At 36.2% G+C, this 24394-nt stretch overlaps 1 protein-coding gene across 1 annotated transcript in view; it reads left to right on the plus strand.

Moving 5' to 3' along the window:
* Nucleotides 1-24394, plus strand: part of LOC142677648 (cGMP-dependent 3',5'-cyclic phosphodiesterase-like) — a 464994-nt gene that overhangs the window by 369131 nt on the left and 71469 nt on the right. Inside the window, exons 6-7 of the mRNA XM_075847266.1 lie at nt 14248-14357; nt 15880-15935. Of these exons, the coding sequence (XP_075703381.1) occupies nt 14318-14357; nt 15880-15935 (96 nt within the window). The 5' untranslated portion in view covers nt 14248-14317. The remainder of the gene's footprint in view (nt 1-14247; nt 14358-15879; nt 15936-24394) is intronic.

Genomic DNA, 24394 nt, shown 5'->3' on the forward strand with positions numbered 1-24394 from the left:
GGTACAGCTAGTACTATTATATGGACACTGTTACAGCTAGTACTATTATATGGACACTGGTAGTGCTGGTACTATTATATGGACACTGGTACAGCTAGTACTATTATGTGGACACTGGTAGAGCTGGTACTATTATATGGACACTGGTAGAGCTGGTACTATTATATGGACACTGGTAGAGATAGTACTATTATAAGGACACTGGTACAGCTAGTACTATTATATGGACACTGGTACAGCTAGGACTATTATATGGTCACTGGTACAGCTAGTACTATTATATGGACACTGGTACAGCTAGTACTATTATATGGACACTGGTACAGCTAGTACTATTATATGGACACTGGTACAGCTAGTACTATTATATGGACACTGGTACAGCTAGTACTATTATATGGACACTGGTACAGCTAGTACTATTATATGGACACTGGTACAGCTAGGACTATTATATGGACACTGGTAGAGCTGGCACTATTATATGGACACTGGTACAGCTAGTACTATTATATGGACACTTGTAGAGCTGGTACTATTATATGGACACTGGTACAGCTGGTACTATTATATGGACACTGGTACAGCTAGGACTATTATATGGACACTGGTACAGCTGGTACTATTATATGGACACGGGTACAGCTAGTACTATTATGTGGACACTGGTAGAGCTGGCACTATTATATGGACACAGGTACAGCTGGTACTATTATATGGACACTGGTACAGCTGGTACTATTATATGGACACTGGTACAGCTAGTACTATTATATGGACACTGGTACAGCTAGTACTATTATATGGACACTGGTAGAGCTAGTACAATTATATGGACACTGGTAGAGCTAGTACTATTAAATGGACACGGGTACAACTAGTACTATTATGTGGACACTGGTAGAACTGGCACTATTATATGGACACTGGTAGAGCTAGTACTATTATATGGACACTGGTAGAGCTGGTACTATTACATGGACACTGATAGAGCTGGTACTATTATATGGACACTGGTACAGCTAGTACTATTATATGGACACTGGTACAGCTAGTACTGTTATATGGACACTGATAGAGCTGGTACTATTATGTGGACACTGGTAGAGCTGGTACTATTATATGGACACTGGTACAGCTGGTACTATTATATGGACACTGGTACAGCTGGTACTAGTATATGGACGCTGGTACAGCTAGCACTATTATATGGACACTCGTAGAGCTAATACTATTATATGGACACTGGTACAGCTAGTACTATTATATGGACACTTGTACAGCTGGTACTATTATATGGACACTGGTACAGCTAGTACTATTATAGGGACACTGGTACAGCTAGTACTATTATATGGACACTGGTACAGCTAGGACTATTATATAGACACTGGTACAGCTAGTACTATTATATGGACACTGGTACAGCTAGTACTATTATATGGACACTGGTACAGCTAGTACTATTATATGGACACTGGTACAGCTAGTACTATTATATGGACACTGGTACAGCTAGTACTATTATATGGACACTGGTACAGCTAGTACTATTATATGGACACTGGTACAGCTGGTACTATTATATGGACACTGATACAGCTAGTACTATTATATGGACACTGGTACAGCTAGTACTATTATATGGACACTGGTACAGCTAGGACTATTATATGGACACTGGTACAGCTGGTACTATTATATGGACACTGGTAGAGGTGGCACTATTATATGGACACTGGTACAGCTAGTACTATTATATGGACACTGTTACAGCTAGTACTATTATATGGACACTGGTAGTGCTGGTACTATTATATGGACACTGGTACAGCTAGTACTATTATGTGGACACTGGTAGAGCTGGTACTATTATATGGACACTGGTAGAGCTGGTACTATTATATGGACACTGGTAGAGATAGTACTATTATAAGGACACTGGTACAGCTAGTACTATTATATGGACACTGGTACAGCTAGGACTATTATATGGTCACTGGTACAGCTAGTACTATTATATGGACACTGGTACAGCTAGTACTATTATATGGACACTGGTACAGCTAGTACTATTATATGGACACTGGTACAGCTAGGACTATTATATGGACACTGGTACAGCTAGTACTATTATATGGACACTGGTACAGCTAGTACTATTATATGGACACTGGTACAGCTAGGACTATTATATGGACACTGGTACAGCTAGGACTATTATATGGACACTGATACAGCTAGTACTATTATATGGACACTAGTACAGCTAGTACTATTATATGGACACTGGTACAGCTAGGACTATTATATGGACACTGGTACAGCTGGTACTATTATATGGACACTGGTACAGCTAGGACTATTATATGGACACTGGTACAGCTAGGACTATTATATGGACACTGATACAGCTAGTACTATTATATGGACACTAGTACAGCTAGTACTATTATATGGACACTGGTACAGCTAGGACTATTATATGGACACTGGTACAGCTGGTACTATTATATGGACACTGGTAGAGGTGGCACTATTATATGGACACTGGTACAGCTAGTACTATTATATGGACACTGTTACAGCTAGTACTATTATATGGACACTGGTAGTGCTGGTACTATTATATGGACACTGGTACAGCTAGTACTATTATGTGGACACTGGTAGAGCTGGTACTATTATATGGACACTGGTAGAGCTGGTACTATTATATGGACACTGGTAGAGATAGTACTATTATAAGGACACTGGTACAGCTAGTACTATTATATGGACACTGGTACAGCTAGGACTATTATATGGTCACTGGTACAGCTAGTACTATTATATGGACACTGGTACAGCTAGTACTATTATATGGACACTGGTACAGCTAGGACTATTATATGGACACTGGTACAGCTAGGACTATTATATGGACACTGGTACAGCTAGTACTATTATATGGACACTGGTACAGCTAGGACTATTATATGGACACTGGTAGAGCTGGCACTATTATATGGACACTGGTACAGCTAGTACTATTATATGGACACTGGTACAGCTAGTACTATTATATGGACACTGGTAGAGCTGGTACTATTATATGGACACTGGTACAGCTGGTACTATTATATGGACACTGGTACAGCTAGGACTATTATATGGACACTGGTACAGCTTGTACTATTATATGGACACTGGTACAGCTAGTACTATTATGTGGACACTGGTACAGCTAGTACTATTATATGGACACTGGTACAGCTAGTACTATTATATGGACACTGGTACAGCTGGTACTATTATATGGACACCGGTACAGCTAGTACTATTATGTGGACACTGGTAGAGCTGGCACTATTATATGGACACAGGTACAGCTGGTACTATTATATGGACACTGGTACAGCTGGTACTATTATATGGACACTGGTACAGCTAGTACTATTATATGGACACTGGTACAGCTAGTACAATTATATGGACACTGGTAGAGCTAGTACTATTAAATGGACACGGGTACAACTAGTACTATTATGTGGACACTGGTAGAACTGGCACTATTATATGGACACTGGTAGAGCTAGTACTATTATATGGACACTGGTAGAGCTGGTACTATTACATGGACACTGATAGAGCTGGTACTATTATATGGACACTGGTACAGCTAGTACTGTTATATGGACACTGGTACAGCTAGTACTGTTATATGGACACTGATAGAGCTGGTACTATTATGTGGACACTGGTAGAACTGGCACTATTATATGGACACTGGTAGAGCTAGTACTATTATATGGACACTGGTAGAGCTAGTACTATTATATGGACACTGGTACAGCTAGTACTATTATATGGACACTTGTACAGCTGGTACTATTATATGGACACTGGTACAGCTAGTACTATTATATGGACACTGGTACAGCTGGTACTATTATATGGACACTGGTACAGCTAGTACTATTATATGGACACTGGTACAGCTGGTACTATTATATGGACACTGGTACAGCTGGTACTATTATATGGACACTGGTACAGCTAGCACTATTATATGGACACTGGTAGAGCTAGTACTATTATATGGACACTGGTACAGCTAGTACTATTATATGGACACTTGTACAGCTGGTACTATTATATGGACACTGGTACAGCTAGTACTATTATAGGGACACTGGTACAGCTAGTACTATTATATGGACACTGGTACAGCTGGTACTATTATATGGACACTGGTACAGCTGGTACTATTATATGGACACTGGTACAGCTAGTACTATTATATGGACACTGGTACAGCTGGTACTATTATATGGACACTGGTACAGCTGGTACTATTATGTGGACACTGGTAGAGCTGGTACTATTATATGGACACTGGTACCGCTGGTACTATTATATGGACACTGGTACAGCTGGTACTATTATATGGACACTGGTACAGCTAGCACTATTATATGGACACTGGTAGAGCTAGTACTATTATATGGACACTGGTACAGCTAGTACTATTATATGGACACTTGTACAGCTGGTACTATTATATGGACACTGGTGCAGCTAGTACTATTATATGGACACTGGTACAGCTGGTACTATTATATGGACACTGGTACAGCTAGTACTATTATATGGACACTGGTACAGCTGGTACTATTATATGGACACTGGTACAGCTGGTACTATTATATGGACACTGGTAGAGCTAGTACTATTATAGGGACACTGGTACAGCTAGTACTATTATATGGACACTGGTACAGCTGGTACTATTATATGGACACTGGTACAGCTGGTACTATTATATGGACACTGGTACAGCTAGTACTATTATATGGACACTGGTACAGCTGGTACTATTATATGGACACTGGCAGGGCTGGTACTATAAGTGACTCTATTATGGCAGGTGGGATGTATATATTGGCTGAGTTTATTTTGTCAGGTTTATGTTGGGGGAATAAATCGTGTCCCGCCCCTACAGTTTACCTACAGAATAACCAGGAATAGTGGCGGGCACATCTGACAGTGATGTGTGTATTGTCCTGCCACTGTTATTTCCAGCTCCAGTCACTGAATAGAATTGATTTCCTAGAAGAAAATAATGTGTCGTCAAGTGTCTCATTTGTGTGATGGATGAGAGGAAGCAGACGCCGCTTCTCCTATGATTTCCTCAGTAGAGAGAATCATCTGTTTTCTATGTGATCAGTATCCTACACCCGCTCAGACTCCTTATAAGAAAGAACCCAAGTGTCATTTTCCCAGAGGAAACACATGAAAAATATAATTAGTGTCGGAGAATGAGGACAAGTGGGGTTAAACCCGGAGTCTACAACTTCATCTCCCCTGCCAACCAAGAATCTGCATAATGTACAATAGACACCCTATATTACCCTACAGAATACAGCGATTTACAGATATTCTCCTACATGTTCCGCTCCATAATCTTCTTCATAGAGGGCAGTATTATAGTAGTTATATTCTTGTGTATAGGGGCAGTATTATAGTAGTTATATTCTTGTATATAGGGGGCAGTATTATAGTAGTTATATTCTTGTATATAGGGAGCAGTATTATAGTAGATATATTCTTGTATATAGGGGGCAGTATTATAGTAGATATATTCTTGTATATAGGAGCAGTATTATAGTAGTTATAGTCTTGTATATAGGGGCAGTATTGTAGTAGTTATATTCTTGTATATAGGGGGCAGTATTATAGTAGTTATATTCTTGTATATAGGAGCAGTATTATAGTAGTTATATTCTTGTATATAGGGGCAGTATTATAGTAGTTATATTCTTGTATATAGGGGGCAGTATTATAGTAGTTATATTCTTGTATATAGGGGGCAGTATTATAGTAGTTATATTCTTGTATATAGGGAGCAGTATTATAGTAGTTATATTCTTGTATATAGGGGCAGTATTATAGTAGTTTTATTCTTGTATATAGGAGCAGTATTATAGTAGTTATATTCTTGAATATAGGAGCAGTATTATAGTAGTTATATTCTTGTATATAGGGGCAGTATTATAGTAGTTATATTCTTGTATGTAGGAGCAGTATTATAGTAGTTATATTCTTGTATATAGGGGCAGTATTATAGTAGTTATATTCTTGTATATATAGGGAGCAGTATTATAGTAGTTATATTCTTGTATATAGGGGCAGTATTATAGTGGTTATATTCTTGTATATAGGGGGCAGTATTATAGTAGTTATATTCTTGTATATAGGAGCAGCATTATAGTAGTTATATTCTTGTATATAGGGGCAGTATTAGTAGTTATATTCTTGTATATAGGGGGCAGTATTATAGTAGTTATATTCTTGTATATAGGAGCAGTATTATAGTAGTTATATTCTTGTATATAGGGGCAGTATTATAGTAGTTATATTCTTGTATATAGGAGCAGTATTATAATAGTTATATTCTTGTATATAGGAGCAGTATTATAGTAGTTATATTCTTGTATATAGGGGGCAGTATTATAGTAGTTATATTCTTGTATATAGAGGCAGTATTATAGTAGTTATATTCATGTGTATATAGGGGGCAGTATTAGGGCGGGTTCACACGTGGCGGAATTTCACTTAAATTCCGCTGCGGACACTCCGCAGCGTTAATCCGCAGCGGTGCCGTTTGTCCATTGACTTACACTTTAATTTAGCAGTGTTCGTTTAGACGAGGCGTAAAATTCCGCTGCGGAGCATAGGCTGCGGAGCGGAATTTGGTGTCCGCAGCATGCTCTGTCTGTTGCGGAGCAGTGGCGGACTCATGGCGGAATTTCTCCATTGACTTCAATGGAGAGTCAAAATTCCGCAATGAAGTCCGCAGATATTATGTGTGCTGCGGAGCGTATTGGTTTTACTACCATGACATTTCTTCATTCTGGCTGGACCTATGTATTTCTAGGTCTACAGCCAGACTGAGGAAGTCAATGGGGCTCCCGTAATGACGGGAGCGTTGCTAGGAGACGTCTGTAAATAGTCACTGTCCAGGGTGCTGAAAGAGTTAAGCGATCGGCAGTAACTGTTTCTGCACCCGGGACAGTGACTACCGATCTCAATATACATGTATCTGTAAAAAACATATAAGTTCATACTTACCGAGAACTCCCTGCGTCTGTCTCCAGTCCGGCCTCCCAGGATGACGTTTCAGTCTAAGTGACGGCTGCAGCCAATCACAGGCCAAGCACAGGCTGCAGCGGTCACATGGACTGGTGCGTCATCCAGGGAGGTCGGGCTGGATGCCGAAAGAGGGACGCGTCACCAAGACAACGGCCGGTAAGTATGAAATTCTTTTACTTTCCCTAGGGAAAGTGCTGTCCCTTCTCTCTATCCTGCACTGATAGGGAGAAGGGAAGCACTTTTCCCGCAGTCCGCAGCAGCTAGTCCGCATCAATTTTCTGCACATTTTGTGCAGATCCGCAGCAGAATCTGCAACGCAGATTCTGTGCGGCATTGATGCGGACAGTTGCGGAGGAAATCCGCCACGTGTGGTCATGCCCTTATAGTAGTTATATTCTTGTACATAGGAGCAGTATTATAGTAGTTATATTCTTGTATAAGGGGGGCAGTATTATAGTAGTTATATTCTTGTATATAGGGAGCAGTATTATAGTAGTTATATTCTTGTATATAGGAGCAGTATTATAGTAGTTATATTCTTGTATATAGGAGCAGTATTATAGTAGTTATATTCTTGTATATAGGAGCAGTATTATAGTAGTTATATTCTTGTATATAGAGCAGTATTATAGTAGTTATATTCTTGTATATAGGAGGCAGTATTATAGTAGTTATATTCTTGTATATAGGGTGCAGTATTATAGTAGTTATATTCTTGTATATAGGGGAAGTATTATAGTAGTTATATTCTTGTATATAGGGGCAGTATTATAGTAGTTATATTCTTGTATATAGGGGCAGTATTATAGTAGTTATATTATTGTATATAGGGGCAGTATTATAGTAGTTATATTATTGTATATAGGGGGCAGTATTATAGTAGTTATATTCTTGTATATAGGAGCAGTTTTTATAGTATTTATATTCTTGTATATAGGGGGGCAGTATTATAGTAGTTATATTCTTGTATATAGGGGCAGTATTATAGTAGTTATATTCTTGTATATAGGGAGCAGTATTATAGTAGTTATATTCTTGTATATAGGGGCAGTATTATAGTAGTTATATTCTTGTATATAGGGGGCAGTATTATAGTAGTTATATTCTTGTATATAGGGGGCAGTATTATAGTAGTTATATTCTTGTATATAGGGGCAGTATTATAGTAGTTATATTATTGTATATAGGGGCAGTATTATAGTAGTTATATTGTATATAGGGTCAGTATTATAGTAGTTATATTCTTGTATATAGGGTCAGTATTATAGTAGTTATATTCTTGTATATAGGAGAAGTATTATATTAGTTATATTCTTGTATATAGGGGCAGTATTATAGTAGTTATATTCTTGTATATAGGGGGCAGTATTATAGTAGTTATATTATTGTATATAGGGGGCAGTATTATAGTAGTTATATTCTTGTATATAGGGTGCAGTATTATAGTAGTTATATTCTTGTATATAGGAGCAGTATTATAGTAGTTATATTCTAGTATATAGGAGCAGTATTATAGTAGTTACATTCTTGTATATAGGGGCAGTATTATAGTAGTTATATTCTTGTATATAGTGGGTAGTATTATAGTAGTTATATTCTTGTATATAGGAGCAGTATTATAGTAGTTATATTCTTGTATATAGGAGCAGTATTATAGTAGTTATATTCTTGTTTATAGGGGCAGTATTATAGTAGTTATATTCTTGTTTATAGGGGGCAGTATTATAGTAGTTATATTCTTGTATATAGGGGGCAGTATTGTAGTAGTTATATTCTTGTATATAGGAGCAGTTTTTATAGTATTTATATTCTTGTATATAGGGGGGCAGTATTATAGTAGTTATATTCTTGTATATAGGGGCAGTATTATAGTAGTTATATTCTTGTATATAGGGAGCAGTATTATAGTAGTTATATTCTTGTATATAGGGGCAGTATTATAGTAGTTATATTATTGTATATAGGGGCAGTATTATAGTAGTTATATTCTTGTATATAGGGGGCAGTATTATAGTAGTTATATTCTTGCATATAGGGGGCAGTATTATAGTAGTTATATTCTTGTATATAGGGGCAGTATTATAGTTTTTATATTTTTGTATATAGGGGCAGTATTATAGTAGTTATATTGTATATAGGGTCAGTATTATAGTAGTTATATTCTTGTATATAGGGGCAGTATTATAGTAGTTATATTCTTGTATATAGGAGAAGTATTATATTAGTTATATTCTTGTATATAGGGGCAGTATTATAGTAGTTATATTATTGTATATAGGGGGCAGTATTATAGTAGTTATATTCTTGTATATAGGAGCAGTATTATAGTAGTTATATTCTAGTATATAGGAGCAGTATTATAGTAGTTACATTCTTGTATATAGTGGCAGTATTATAGTAATTATATTCTTGTATATAGGAGCAGTAATATAGTCGTTATTTTCTTGTATATAGGGAGCAGTATTATAGTAGTTACATTCTTGTATATAGGGGTAGTATTATAGTAATTATATTCTTGTATATAGGAGCAGTATTATAGTAGTTATATTCTTGTATATAGGGGCAGTATTATAGTAGTTATATTCTTGTATATAGGAGAAGTATTATATTAGTTATATTCTTGTATATAGGGGCAGTATTATAGTAGTTATATTATTGTATATAGGGGGCAGTATTATAGTAGTTATATTCTTGTATATAGGAGCAGTATTATAGTAGTTATATTCTAGTATATAGGAGCAGTATTATAGTAGTTACATTCTTGTATATAGTGGCAGTATTATAGTAATTATATTCTTGTATATAGGAGCAGTAATATAGTCGTTATTTTCTTGTATATAGGGAGCAGTATTATAGTAGTTACATTCTTGTATATAGGGGTAGTATTATAGTAATTATATTCTTGTATATAGGAGCAGTATTATAGTAGTTATATTCTTGTATATAGGAGGCAGTATTATAGTAGTTATATTCTTGTATATAGGAGCAGTATTATAGTAGTTATATTCTTGTATATAGGAGCAGTATTATAGTAGTTATATTCTTGTATATAGGGGGCAGTATTATAGTAGTTATATTCTTGTATATAGGGGGCAGTATTATAGTAGTTATATTCTTGTATATGGAGGGCAGTATTATAGTAGTTATAGTCTTGTATATAGGGGGCAGTATTATAGTAGATATATTCTTGTACATAGGGGCAGTATTATAGTAGTTATATTCTTGTATATAGGGGGCAGTATTATAGTAGATATATTCTTGTACATAGGGGCAGTATTATAGTAGTTATATTCTTGTATATAGGGGGCAGTATTATAGTAGTTATATTCTTGTATATAGGAAGCAGTATTATAGTAGTTATATTCTTGTATATAGGGGCAGTATTATACTAGTTATATTCTTGTCCATAGGAGAGGATAGACGTGTGCTTGTGAGCTCCCTGTTAGGACTATGCATGGCTTCTGACCCAGGTGGAGGGGAGGGGTCCTGGGCTGATGATCCTGGGAAAGCCCAGAGTCTGCAGTTTGACCTGCAGCATGGAGATGGTGGAGGTGATGATCTGGAAATGGTGGCTGGTGAGTCAACTGAATCTCATGATGTTGGTGAATTGTGCACAAAAATGACAAAGAAAAATATCTTTAAAATGGAAATGCAAGTTCGCAAATTGAGAACTGAAATTAACCAAGAGACTGATCCAAAGGCAAAGCTGATGAAATGTGAGTGTCTGGATGTTTGCACACGTGAGCTGGTGATATTGAAGGAGAGATTGCAGAAAGAATCATGCACAGTACCCAAAATAAAGAACTGGGCAGTTGAGAACAAAAGGGAGACCAGAGCCCAAACTGTGAAGAGAAAAAATATCATTGCAAAAAAAGACACTGACTATAATATTGTGGCACAGGGAAACCCTGGAAGATATGAGTGTGCAGTGGCTGGAGGATCACAACTCTCATCATGTGTGGGGTCTGTGCAATCAGCCAACACAAATGCTGCTAAAGCTGCAGAGAAATGTGTGCCAGCTGACGAGGGGTTAACTGCAGTAGACTCTATGTGCAGTACAGATGAAGTGAATGCGAGTGGCACTCCTGGGAGTGAGCAAGAAAGTGCCGCATATACTGACATTGTAAGTGAGACCTCGCTCAGCGCGGTGATTGACAGTCTGATATCTGATGAACCAGCGGCACAGGCTGAGGCGGACATTGCAGACCCTGTTCTGGAGGTTCAGCCGTCCGCAGTGTCAGTGAATGGAGTGCAGGTTACACAGCGATCAGGAGCAGACACAGGAGGATCTGCAGTACAATCAGCTGAGGAGAGGTCCAGTCCTGACCCACCTGCTGACAGACCTCAGTACAGGAGACTGTTCTCCAGCGTCACAAGACCGACTAACCCCGCACCTCAAAGGAGAAACGCTGTCAGAATCAGGTACTCAGGACCAGAGGAAAACCTCCCCTCCAGACTCCACATTGGGAAAGTTTTGCTGAAGGAGTTTATGAAGTTTAAAGCTTCTGAGGTGTTCGCTCTGATCCACGTTCCCTCCAGCAGGAATTATGACATCAGTTTCAAGCTGCAATATAGTCTAGACTTGTTCTGGAGTATTTATAACGATACAAAGGAGCACGCGATGTGGGAGCATCTACATGTCATCCAGCTGACTAAACCCCAGGTAGTCACCGCCACCGTCCTGTTCCAGTCTGAGGTGGTGGCTCTGGCAGATTTGCAGCACTGGTTGAGCAGATATTGTGAGGTGAAGAGAGTGCCAACAAAGATCTATGATGAGGAGGAGATCTGGAATGGAGGATATTCTGTCAAGATCCAGCTGGTTCAGGAGAATGGAGTGACCAGACATCTGCCGCACTCCTTCTACCTGGGCTCGGAGAGAGGCATATGTTACTACCCTGGTCAACCGCGACTGTGCCATAGATGTGGGGGCAGACACCTGGCATTCAACTGTTCCCGTATTAAGTGCTCACTATGTGGTCAGTTTGGGCATGTGAAGGACGATTGTACAGGACCTGTCATCTGTAACCTGTGCTTAGGACCTGGACATACATTCCGGGAGTGTCCACATGCAGAACATAATAAGGAGGAGACCTTTAAAGGAGCCATGGAGGAAGAGCAGGAGGATGTCTCCATATGTGTAGATATGACCCCAGAACCGGGAAGTCCCAACGATGATGTGAGCCAAAGTACCAGAGACCCTGCTCCAGGGACGAATGTCCCATCTGTGGATGCTGCACAAGTGTCACCAGCCACTGAAAATAGAGGTCATGCTAAAAGTAAAGTATCCAGTCACTCTGTCACCAAAACATCTAAACATCTGCCCAACACCAGTAAGGAACCAGCTGATCCAGCCGCAGCGACCAGTAAGGAACCAGCTGATCCAGCCGCAGTGACCAGTAAAAAACCAGCTGGGCCAGCAGCAGCGACCAGTAAAAAAACAGCTGATCCAGCCGCAGCAACTAGTATCGATGAGGAGGGATTTCAGATGGTTAAAAGGAGAAGTAAAACAGATGATTCTTCTAGGAAAAAAATCACTGCTGCAAAGAAATCACCGGAGTCTCCAGTGCTGGCGATAACTGGGGGACGTTACTGTGCGCTGGGGGAAGATGACCAGGAAGAAGAAGCAGAGATGGAGCAAGTTTCCTCACACAACCCAGATGACGAACCTCAGGATGAAGATGCTGACCCCCCAATGTCCACCAAAAGATGGGGTGTTACAGGACATAGTAGTGGAAGAAGGAAAAAAAGTAGGAAAGACATGTAACCAGGATGAGGCTGAAAATCACCTCCTATTAATGTGAAGAATAGGAGCAGGCGGCAGGCGATATTCCAGCGTCTGTCTGACGACAAAACCAATGTCCTCTTTATATAAGAGACTTATCTACAGAGTAATGTCCCTGCAGTCACCACATCTAGTGGGACAGTGAAACTCTCAGCTGCTGTATGGAGACTTCTAGCCCGAACTCAGTTCATATCATAGAGGTTTCCTATATGTCATAAATGTGGTGACCGTGTACCATCTGTGGTGTGCGCGATGCTGCCTGGTCACCAATAAAGAAGAACTCTCCTGTAATACTGTCTAGAATAATATCATGAAAAATAGTTGAAACAATCTATACTGGAGCAGTATTCATATATTATGGTTTGTTTAATTGTGATGTTATTAAGAGACAAATGTTTATTTTCTTTATCTGTTATGAGTGTATTGCAAAGATATTGTAATAATTTGTTGCAAGTTTTCAAATAAAAAAGATAATTATAGTAGTTATATTCTTGTATAGAGGGGCAGTATTATAGTAGTTATATTCTTGTATATAGGAGCAGTATTATAGTAGTTATATTCTTGTATATAGGAGCAGTATTATAGTAGTGATATTCTTGTATACAGGGGGCAGTATTATAGTAGTTATATTCTTGTATATAGGGGGCAGTATTATAGTAGTTATATTCTTGTATATAGGGGGCAGTATTATAGTAGTTATATTCTTGTATATAGGGGCAGTATTATAGTAGTTATATTCTTGTATATACGGGCAGTATTATAGTAGTTATATTCTTGTATATAGGGCGCAGTATTATAGTAGTTATAAAAACGGCCACATAAAAAAGGGCTCGCGAAAAAGGAGTGCATGTCACTTCTTGAGCCTTTTTTGGAGCCGTTTTTCATTGACTATAGAAAGACAGCTCCAAAAACAGCCGTAAAAAACGTGAGTTGCTAAAAAAGCGGATGTTTCTTGCTAAGTGTGTGAACATACCCTTAGCAAAAAACGTCTTAAAATACGGAGCTGTTTTCAAGGGAAAACAGCTCCTGATTTTCAGAAGTTTTTTAAGCCACTCGCGTTTATCGCAGCGTTTTTTACGGCCGTTTTTGGAGCTGTTTTTGTATAGAGTCAATGAAAAACGGCTCAAGAAGTGACGTGCACATGAGGCTTGTATCACCACATTACTCTATGAGTTTACCATTCAGGACTCTAAGAAAGCTAAGTGATGGACATAAAGTTGTCACCCAGCTTTTCCAGAAACAGATATAACTGTAATTCTTTAACAGAAAGGACTTTTTCTCCCTCTGTGATGATTCTGGACCGTGGACTGACAGTCGGTTTTGTATCTTAGGGATTCTGTTCTTCTCCGAAAGAGGATTGAATGCAGTGGACTGACTCCAACCGAGCTCTTGGGCCAGCGGATGAGCAGTTTGGCAGCGCCGCTTCCCCCAGATAAACAAGGTGGGTTCCTGGCTGGCAGTGCCCAGGCTGCCTGGTGCGGCAGATAAGTGTGAGGTGATAATTCTCCTGACTGCAGACATTGATAAAAGTGAAGAGTCACTCGACCCCCCCCCCCCCCCCCAAAAAAAAAAGTGGAAAATTTTTTATATCTATATCACTATGCCTGCATTATGATGACAGTAGGCCCTGTGATCAGTGACTATGATCTGGTGATGTACGAAATGTATTGTGCTAGTTCTTTCTACCACTAGGAGTAGAGTATAATATTGCACTGAAGTGCCTCGTGCTGTGTGATTCCTATGGATGTGTATTCAATGAATTAAAAAACATAATTCCTTTTGGTCAGACATGGTATTACATGGTATTACATACAAAACATCAGAAGGTTCCACCATGTAACAGCACTCCTTGTGGTCAGACATTGTATTACATGGAAAACATCAGAAGGTTCCATCATGTAACAGCACTCCTTGTGGTCAGACATGGTATTACATACAAAACATCAGAAGGTTCCACCATGTAACAGCACTCCTTGTGGTCAGACATGGTATTATATTGCAAAACATCAAAAGGTTCCACCGTATAACAGCACCCGTCCTGGTCAGACATGGTATCATAAGCAACACATCAATAGTTTCCGACATGTAACAGCACCTCATATCATCAGACATAGGATTACAAGTAAAAGGCAATCATTTTTTTGACATGTAAAAGCACACCATGGGACAGGACATGGTATTACAAACAAAGCATCAATAGATTCCGCAATGGGATAGCACACCATAGAGTCAGACATTGTATTACAAACAAAAGTCAATGGTTTCCGCCAAGTAACAGCATACCATGTGGACAAACATAGTATTACAAGCAGAGCATCGATAGTTTTCGTTATACAACAGCACCCCATGTGGTCAAACATAATAATAATAATAATAATAATAATAATAAAATAACACCGTGTGATCAGACATGTTATTATAAAAAAGGATCAATAGTTTCCTCCATGTGGTCAGACGTGGTATTACAAACTAAACATCAATTGATTGTAGCATGTTACTGCTCCCCTATGTGGTCAGACATGGTATTACAAGCAAAGCATCAATAGTTTCCTCTATGTAACAGCACACTATGTGGTCAGTTATGTAACAAGTAAAGCTTATCAATGGTTTTAAACAAACCTATCAACATTACATAAGATGCATCAAGTTGTTTATGTTGCTAAGTGTAACAAAGAAGAATTTATTGCATGGCATTTAAAGCTGCAGTGACATTTTTAGTCCCCGTGTTCTACCATATAAATCATCAGAAACACTGCCACCTAGGTGACAATATTCATTTTCCAAATTTTGGCTAGTCCTTCATTATAACAAGTAAACAAAATTATAGTATATCACTATTAGATAAAAATAAAAAAGTATCATAACTGATGTATAAAATGACAGCGGAAAATATAAAGGGGTCAGTTTTAGTCACATGATTTCTGACAAAAAAATTCACAGCTGTATTTTTGGTTTCTTTACAGTGCTAATTCTCCCACTGCTGGAACAAGACAGCGGCCAAGTTCTCTGCGTCATACTGGTGAGTTCATAATGCCCTGTCTGTGTTACTATAATAAGTATTACATAGTAACTAATAGTAATTGTACCGTAACTAGCGGTCATTATTATAGATCTATATCAGTACAACTGCTACAGGGAAATGACCTGTTAAAACATGAAGTAGGAGATAGTATTATAGTAGTTATATTCTTGTATATAGGAGGCAGTATTATAGTAGTTATATTCTTGTAATATAGGGGCAGCATTATAGTAGTTATATTCTTGTATATAGGAGCAGTATTATAGTAGTTATATTCTTGTATATAGGGGGCAGTATTATAGTAGTTATATTCTTGTATATAAGGGCAGTATTATAGTAGTTATATTCTTGTATATAGGAGCAGTATTATAGTAGTTATATTCTTGTATATAGGGGGCAGTATTATAGTAGTTATATTATTGTATATAGGAGCAGTATTATAGTAGTTATATTCTTGTATATAGGAGGTAGTATTATAGTAGTTATATTCTTGTATATAGGGGGCGGTATTATAGTAGTTATATTCTTGTATATAGGAGCAGTATTATAGTAGTTATATTCTTGTATATAGGGGCAGTATTATAGTAGTTATATTCTTGTATATAGGATCAGTATTATAGTAGTTATATTCTTGTATGTAGGGGGCAGTATTATAGTAGTTATATTCTTGTATATAGGAGGCAGTATTATAGTAGTTATATTCTTGTATATAGGGGCAGTATTATAGTAGTTATATTCTTGTATATAGGGAGCAGTATTATAGTAGTTATATTATTGTATATAGGAGCAGTATTATAGTAGTTATATTCTTGTATATAGGGGCAGTATTATAGTAGTTATATTATTGTATATAGCAGCAGTATTATAGTAGTTATATTCTTGTATATAGGAGCAGTATTATAGTAGTTATATTCTTGTATATAGTGGGCAGTATTATAGTAGTTATATTCTTGTATATAGGTAGCAGTATTATAGTAGTTATATTCTTGTATATAGGGGGCAGTATTATAGTAGATATATTCTTGTATATAGGAGCAGTATTATAGTAGTTATATTCTTGTATATATGAGCAGTATTATAGTAGTTATATTCTTGTATATAGGAGCAGTATTATAGTAGTTCTATTCTTGTATATAGGGGGCCGTATTATAGTAGTTATATTCTTGTATATAGGGAGCAGTATTATAGTAGTTATATTCTTGTATATAGGGGGCAGTATTATAGTAGTTATATTATTGTATATAGCAGCAGTATTATAGTAGTTATATTCTTGTATATAGGAGCAGTATTATAGTAGTTATATTCTTGTATATAGTGGGCAGTATTATAGTAGTTATATTCTTGTATATAGGGGCAGTATTATAGTAGTTATATTCTTGTATATAGGGGGCAGTATTATATTAGTTATATTCTTGTATATGGGGGCAGTATTATAGTAGGTATATTCTTGTATATAGGGGCAGTATTATAGTAGTTATATTCTTGTATATAGGTGGCAGTATTATAGTAGTTATATTCTTGTATATAGGAGCAGTATTATGGTAGTTATATTCTTGTACATAGGAGGCAGTATTATAGTAGTTATATTCTTGTATATAGGAGCAGTATTATAGTAGTTATATTCTTGTATATAGGGGGCAGTATTAGGGCGGGTTCACACATGGCGGAATTTCACTTAAATTCCGCTGCGGACACTCCGCAGCGTTAATCCGCAGCGGAGCCGTTTCTCCATTGACTTTCACTTTAATTTAGCAGTGTTCGTTTACACGATGCGTACAATTCCGCTGCGGAGCATAGGCTGCGGAGCGGAATTTGGTGTCCGCAGCATGCTCTGTCTGTTGCGGAGCAGTGGCGGACTGGTTGCGGACTCATGGCGGAATTTCTCCATTGACTTCAATGGAGAGTCAAAATTCCGCAATGAAGTCCGCAGATCTTATGTGTGCTGCGGAGCGTATTGTTTTTACTACCATGACATTTCTTCATTCTGGCTGGACCTATGTATTTCTAGGTCTACAGCCAGACTGAGGAAGTCAATGGGGCTCCCGTAATGACGGGAGCGTTGCTAGGAGACGTCTGTAAATAGTCACTGTCCAGGGTGCTGAAAGAGTTACGCGATCGGCAGTAACTGTTTCTGCACCCGGGACAGTGACTACCGATCTCAATATACATGTATCTGTAAAAAAAAATATAAGTTCATACTTACCGAGAACTCCCTGTGTCTGTCTCCAGTCCGGCCTCCCAGGATGACGTTTCAGTGTAAGTGACGGCTGCAGCCAATCACAGGCCAAGCACAGGCTGCAGCGGTCACATGGACTGGAGCGTCATCCAGGGAGGTCGGGCCGGATGCCGAAAGAGGGACGCGTCACCAAGACAACGGGCGGTAAGTATGAATTTCTTTGACTTTCACTAGGGAAAGTGCTGTCCCTTCTCTCTATCCTGCACTGAATAGGGAGAAGAGAAGCACTTTTCCCGCAGTCCGCAGCGGCCAGTCCGCATCAATTTTCTGCACATTTTGTGCAGATCCGCTGCAGAATCTGCAACGCAGATTCTGTGCGGCATTGATGCGGACAGTTGCGGAGGAATTCCGCCATGTGTGGTCATGCCCTTATAGTAGTTATATTATTGTATATAGCAGCAGTATTATAGTAGTTATATTCTTGTATATAGGGGGCAGTATTATAGTAGTTATATTCTTGTAGATAGGGGGCAGTATTATAGTAGTTATATTCTTGTATATAGGAGCAGTATTATAGTAGTTATATTCTTGTACATAGGAGGCAGTATTATAGTAGTTATATTCTTGTATATAGGGGGCAGTATTATATTAGTTATATTCTTGTATATGGGGGCAGTATTATAGTAGGTATATTCTTGTATATAGGGGCAGTATTATAGTAGTTATATTCTTGTATATAGGTGGCAGTATTATAGTAGTTATATTCTTGTTTATAGGAGCAGTATTATAGTAGTTATATTCTTGTATATAGGGGGCAGTATTATATTAGTTATATTCTTGTATATGGGGGCAGTATTATAGTAGGTATATTCTTGTATATAGGGGCAGTATTATAGTAGTTATATTCTTGTATATAGGTGGCAGTATTATAGTAGTTATATTCTTGTATATAGGGGCAGTATTATAGTAGTTATATTCTTGTATATAGGAGCAGTATTATAGTAGTTATATTCTTGTACATAGGAGGCAGTATTATAGTAGTTATATTCTTGTATATAGGAGCAGTATTATAGTAGTTATATTCTTGTATATAGGGGGCAGTATTATAGTAGTTATATTATTGTATATAGCAGCAGTATTATAGTAGTTATATTCTTGTATATAGGAGCAGTATTATAGTAGTTATATTCTTGTACATAGGAGGCAGTATTATAGTAGTTATATTCTTGTATATAGGAGCAGTATTATAGTAGTTATATTCTTGTATATAGGGGGCAGTATTATAGTAGTTATATTATTGTATATAGCAGCAGTATTATAGTAGTTATATTCTTGTATATAGGAGCAGTAGTATAGTAGTTATATTCTTGTATATAGTGGGCAGTATTATAGTAGTTATATTCTTGTATATAGGTAGCAGTATTATAGTAGTTATATTCTTGTATATAGGGGGCAGTATTATAGTAGATATATTCTTGTATATAGGAGCAGTATTATAGTAGTTATATTCTTGTATATAGGAGCAGTATTATAGTAGTTATATTCTTGTATATAGGAGCAGTATTATAGTAGTTCTATTCTTGTATATAGGGGGCAGTATTATAGTAGTTATATTATTGTATATAGCAGCAGTATTATAGTAGTTATATTCTTGTATATAGGGGGCAGTATTATAGTAGTTATATTATTGTATATAGCAGCAGTATTATAGTAGTTATATTCTTGTATATAGGAGCAGTATTATAGTAGTTATATTCTTGTATATAGTGGGCAGTATTATAGTAGTTATATTCTTGTATATAGGGGCAGTATTATAGTAGTTATATTCTTGTATATAGGGGGCAGTATTATATTAGTTATATTCTTGTATATGGGGGCAGTATTATAGTAGGTATATTCTTGTATATAGGGGCAGTATTATAGTAGTTATATTCTTGTATATAGGTGGCAGTATTATAGTAGTTATATTCTTGTATGTAGGAGCAGTATTATAGTAGTTATATTCTTGTATATAGGGGGCAGTATTATAGTAGTTATATTATTGTATATAGCAGCAGTATTATAGTAGTTATATTCTTGTATATAGGAGCAGTATTATAGTAGTTATATTCTTGTACATAGGAGGCAGTATTATAGTAGTTATATTCTTGTATATAGGAGCAGTATTATAGTAGTTATATTCTTGTATATAGGGGGCAGTATTATATTAGTTATATTCTTGTATATGGGGGCAGTATTATAGTAGGTATATTCTTGTATATAGGGGCAGTATTATAGTAGTTATATTCTTGTATATAGGTGGCAGTATTATAGTAGTTATATTCTTGTATATAGGGGCAGTATTATAGTAGTTATATTCTTGTATATAGGAGCAGTATTATAGTAGTTATATTCTTGTATATAGGGGGCAGTATTATAGTAGTTATATTCTTGTATATAGGAGGCAGTATTATAGTAGTTATATTCTTGTATATAGGAGCAGTATTATAATAGTTATATTCTTGTATATAGGGGCAGTATTATAGTAGTTATATTCTTGTATATAGGTGGCAGTATTATAGTAGTTATATTCTTGTATATAGGTGGCAGTATTATAGTAGTTATATTCTTGTATATAGGAGCAGTATTATAGTAGTTATATTCTTGTATATAGGGGCAGTATTATAGTAGTTATATTCTTCTATATAGGAGCAGTATTATAGTAGTTATATTCTTGTATATAGGAGCAGTATTATAGTCGTTATATTCTTGTATATAGGAGGCAGTATTATAGTAGTTATATTCTTGTATATAGGGGCAGTATTATAGTAGTTATATTCTTGTATATAGGGGGCAGTATTATAGTAGTTATATTCTTGTATATAGGAGCAGTATTATAGTAGTTATATTCCCTTATATAGGAGCAGTATTATAGTAGTTATATTCTTGTATATAGGGGTAGTATTATAGTAGTTATATTCTTGTATATAGGGGTAGTATTATAGTAGTTATATTCTTGTATATAGGAGCAGTATTATAGTAGTTATATTCTTGTATATAGGAGCAGTATTATAGTAGTAATATTCTTGTATATAGGGAGCAGTATTATAGTAGTTATATTCTTGTATATAGGGAGCAGTATTATAGTAGTTATATTCTTGTATATAGGAGCAGTATTATAGTAGTAAAATTCTTGTATATAGGGGTAGTATTATAGTAGTTATATTCTTGTATATTGGAGCAGTATTATAGTAGTTATATACAAGAATATAACTATTATAATACTGCTCCTATATACAAGAATATAACTACTGTAATACTGCTCCTATATACAAGAATATAACTACTATAATACTGCCTCCTATATACAAGAATATAACTACTATAATACTGCCCCCTATATACAAGAATATAACTACTATAATACTGCTCCTATATACAAGAATATAACTACTATAATACTGCCCCTATATACAAGAATATAACTACTATAATACTGCCACCTATATACAAGAATATAACTACTATAATACTGCCCCTATATACAAGAATATACCTACTATAATACTGCCCCCATATACAAGAATATAACTAATATAATACTGCCCCCTATATACAAGAATATAACTACTATAATACTGCTCCTATATACAAGAATATAACTACTATAATACTGCCTCCTATGTACAAGAATATAACTACTATAATACTGCTCCTATATACAAGAATATAACTACTATAATACTGCTGCTATATACAATAATATAACTACTATAATACTGCCCCCTATATACAAGAATATAACTACTATAATCATGTAAAGATACTAGTAATGATTGCCTGGCCGTGTCATGTGCTGCCTCCATCTCGTCTTTCTCTCCGGGTCCTTCACTATAAAACGTTTTTGTAATATTCCCACAATTTACCGATCAGTTAGAAATCAGATGCAGTGTAAATAAATCACAGAACGAAGAACGCAGAAAGCAGCTTCTTAATGAGCAACTTGTTGTAAAGAAAACAAATCCCCCATCATCTCCCGGCTACAACTGAAATATGAGTTTTATGATCACCGGGTAATAATACGGTCGTCTCTGGCGCTGCGCCCGTCACCGTTCATCCAATTCATCTACTTTATTAACACGAATGTGACTCGACTGTGCGGCAAATCTTACAAGGACTATTTTGGAACCGGTGTATAATAACATTCACTCCAAGAAACGATTCCCACTCTATAATTAATCACTCGTAATGAATTTTCAGAATGAAACTGTTATACAGTCAGAACATTACAGAAATTACCTCTAGAAAAGTGATGTACCTGGAAATCCACGAGCTGCTTATAAACATCCAGTCTTTTAATTCCAGCACTCTACCTTATTTACAACGCAACTCCAGTCACTAGTGAACGGCAACTCTTCACAGGAATAAAAATATTATAATACTGCTCCTATATACAAGAATATATCTACTATAATACTGCCTCCTATATACAAGAATATAACTACTATAATACTGCCCCCTATATACAAGAATATATCTACTATAATACTGCTCCTATATACAAGAATATAACTACTATAATACTGCCCCTATATACAAGAATATATCTACTATAATACTGCCTCCTATATACAAGAATATAACTACTATAATACTGCCCCCTATATACAAGAATATAACTACTATAATACTGCCCCTATATACAAGAATATAACTACTATAATACTGCCCCTATATACAAGAATATAACTACTATAATACTGCCCCCTATATACAAGAATATAACTACTATAATACTGCACCCTATATACAAGAATATAACTACTATAATACTGCCCCTATATACAAGAATATTACTACTATAATACTGCCCCCTATATACAAGAATATAACTACTATAATACTGCCCCCTATATACAAGAATATAACTACTATAATACTGCCCCCTATATACAAGAATATAACTACTATAATACTGCTCCTATATACAAGAATATAACTACTATAATACTGCTCCTATATACAAGAATATACCTACTATAATACTGCCTCCTATATACAAGAATATAACTACTATAATACTGCCCCCTATATACAAGAATATAACTACTATAATACTGCCCCTATATACAAGAATATAACTACTATAATACTGCCCCTATATACAAGAATATAACTACTATAATACTGCCCCCTATATACAAGAATATAACTACTATAATACTGCGCCCTATATACAAGAATATAACTACTATAATACTGCGCCCTATATACAAGAATATAACGACTATAATACTGCACCTATATACAAGAATATAACTACTATAATACTGCACCTATATACAAGAATATAACGACTATAATACTGCACCTATATACAAGAATATAACGACTATAATACTGCACCTATATACAAGAATATAACTACTATAATACTGCCCCCTATATACAAGAATATAACTACTATAATACTGCCCCCTATATACAAGAATATAACTACTATAATACTGCGCCCTATATACAAGAATATAACTACTATAATACTGCCCCCTATATACAAGAATATAACTACTATAATACTGCTCCTATATACAAGAATATAACTACTATAATACTGCTCCTATATACAAGAATATAACTACTATAATACTGCCTCCTATATACAAGAATATAACTACTATAATACTGCTCCTATATACAAGAATATACCTACTATAATACTGCCCTCTATATACAAGAATATAACTACTGTAATACTGCCCCTAATATACAAGAATATAACTACTATAATACTGCCCCCTATATACAAGAATATAACCACTATAATACTGCTCCTATATACAAGAATATAACTATTATAATACTGCTCCTATATACAAGAATATAACTACTATAATACTGCCCCCTATATACAAGAATATAACCACTATAATACTGCTCCTATATACAAGAATATAACTATTATAATACTGCTCCTATATACAAGAATATAACTATTATAATACTGCTCCTATATACAAGAATATAACTACTATAATACTGCCCCCTATATACAAGAATATATCTACTATAATACTGCCTCATATATACAAGAATATAACTACTATAATACTGCCCCCTATATACAAGAATATAACTACTATAAGGGCATGACCACACGTGGCGGATTTCCTCCGCAACTGTCCGCATCAATGCCGCACAGAATCTGCGTTGCAGATTCTGCTGCGGATCTGCACAAAATGTGCAGTACATTGATGCGGACTAGCTGCTGCGGACTGCGGGAAAAGTGCTTCCCTTCTCCCTA

The sequence above is a fragment of the Rhinoderma darwinii genome (assembly GCF_050947455.1).
Source record: "Rhinoderma darwinii isolate aRhiDar2 chromosome 2 unlocalized genomic scaffold, aRhiDar2.hap1 SUPER_2_unloc_4, whole genome shotgun sequence".
NCBI lineage: Eukaryota > Metazoa > Chordata > Amphibia > Anura > Rhinodermatidae > Rhinoderma > Rhinoderma darwinii.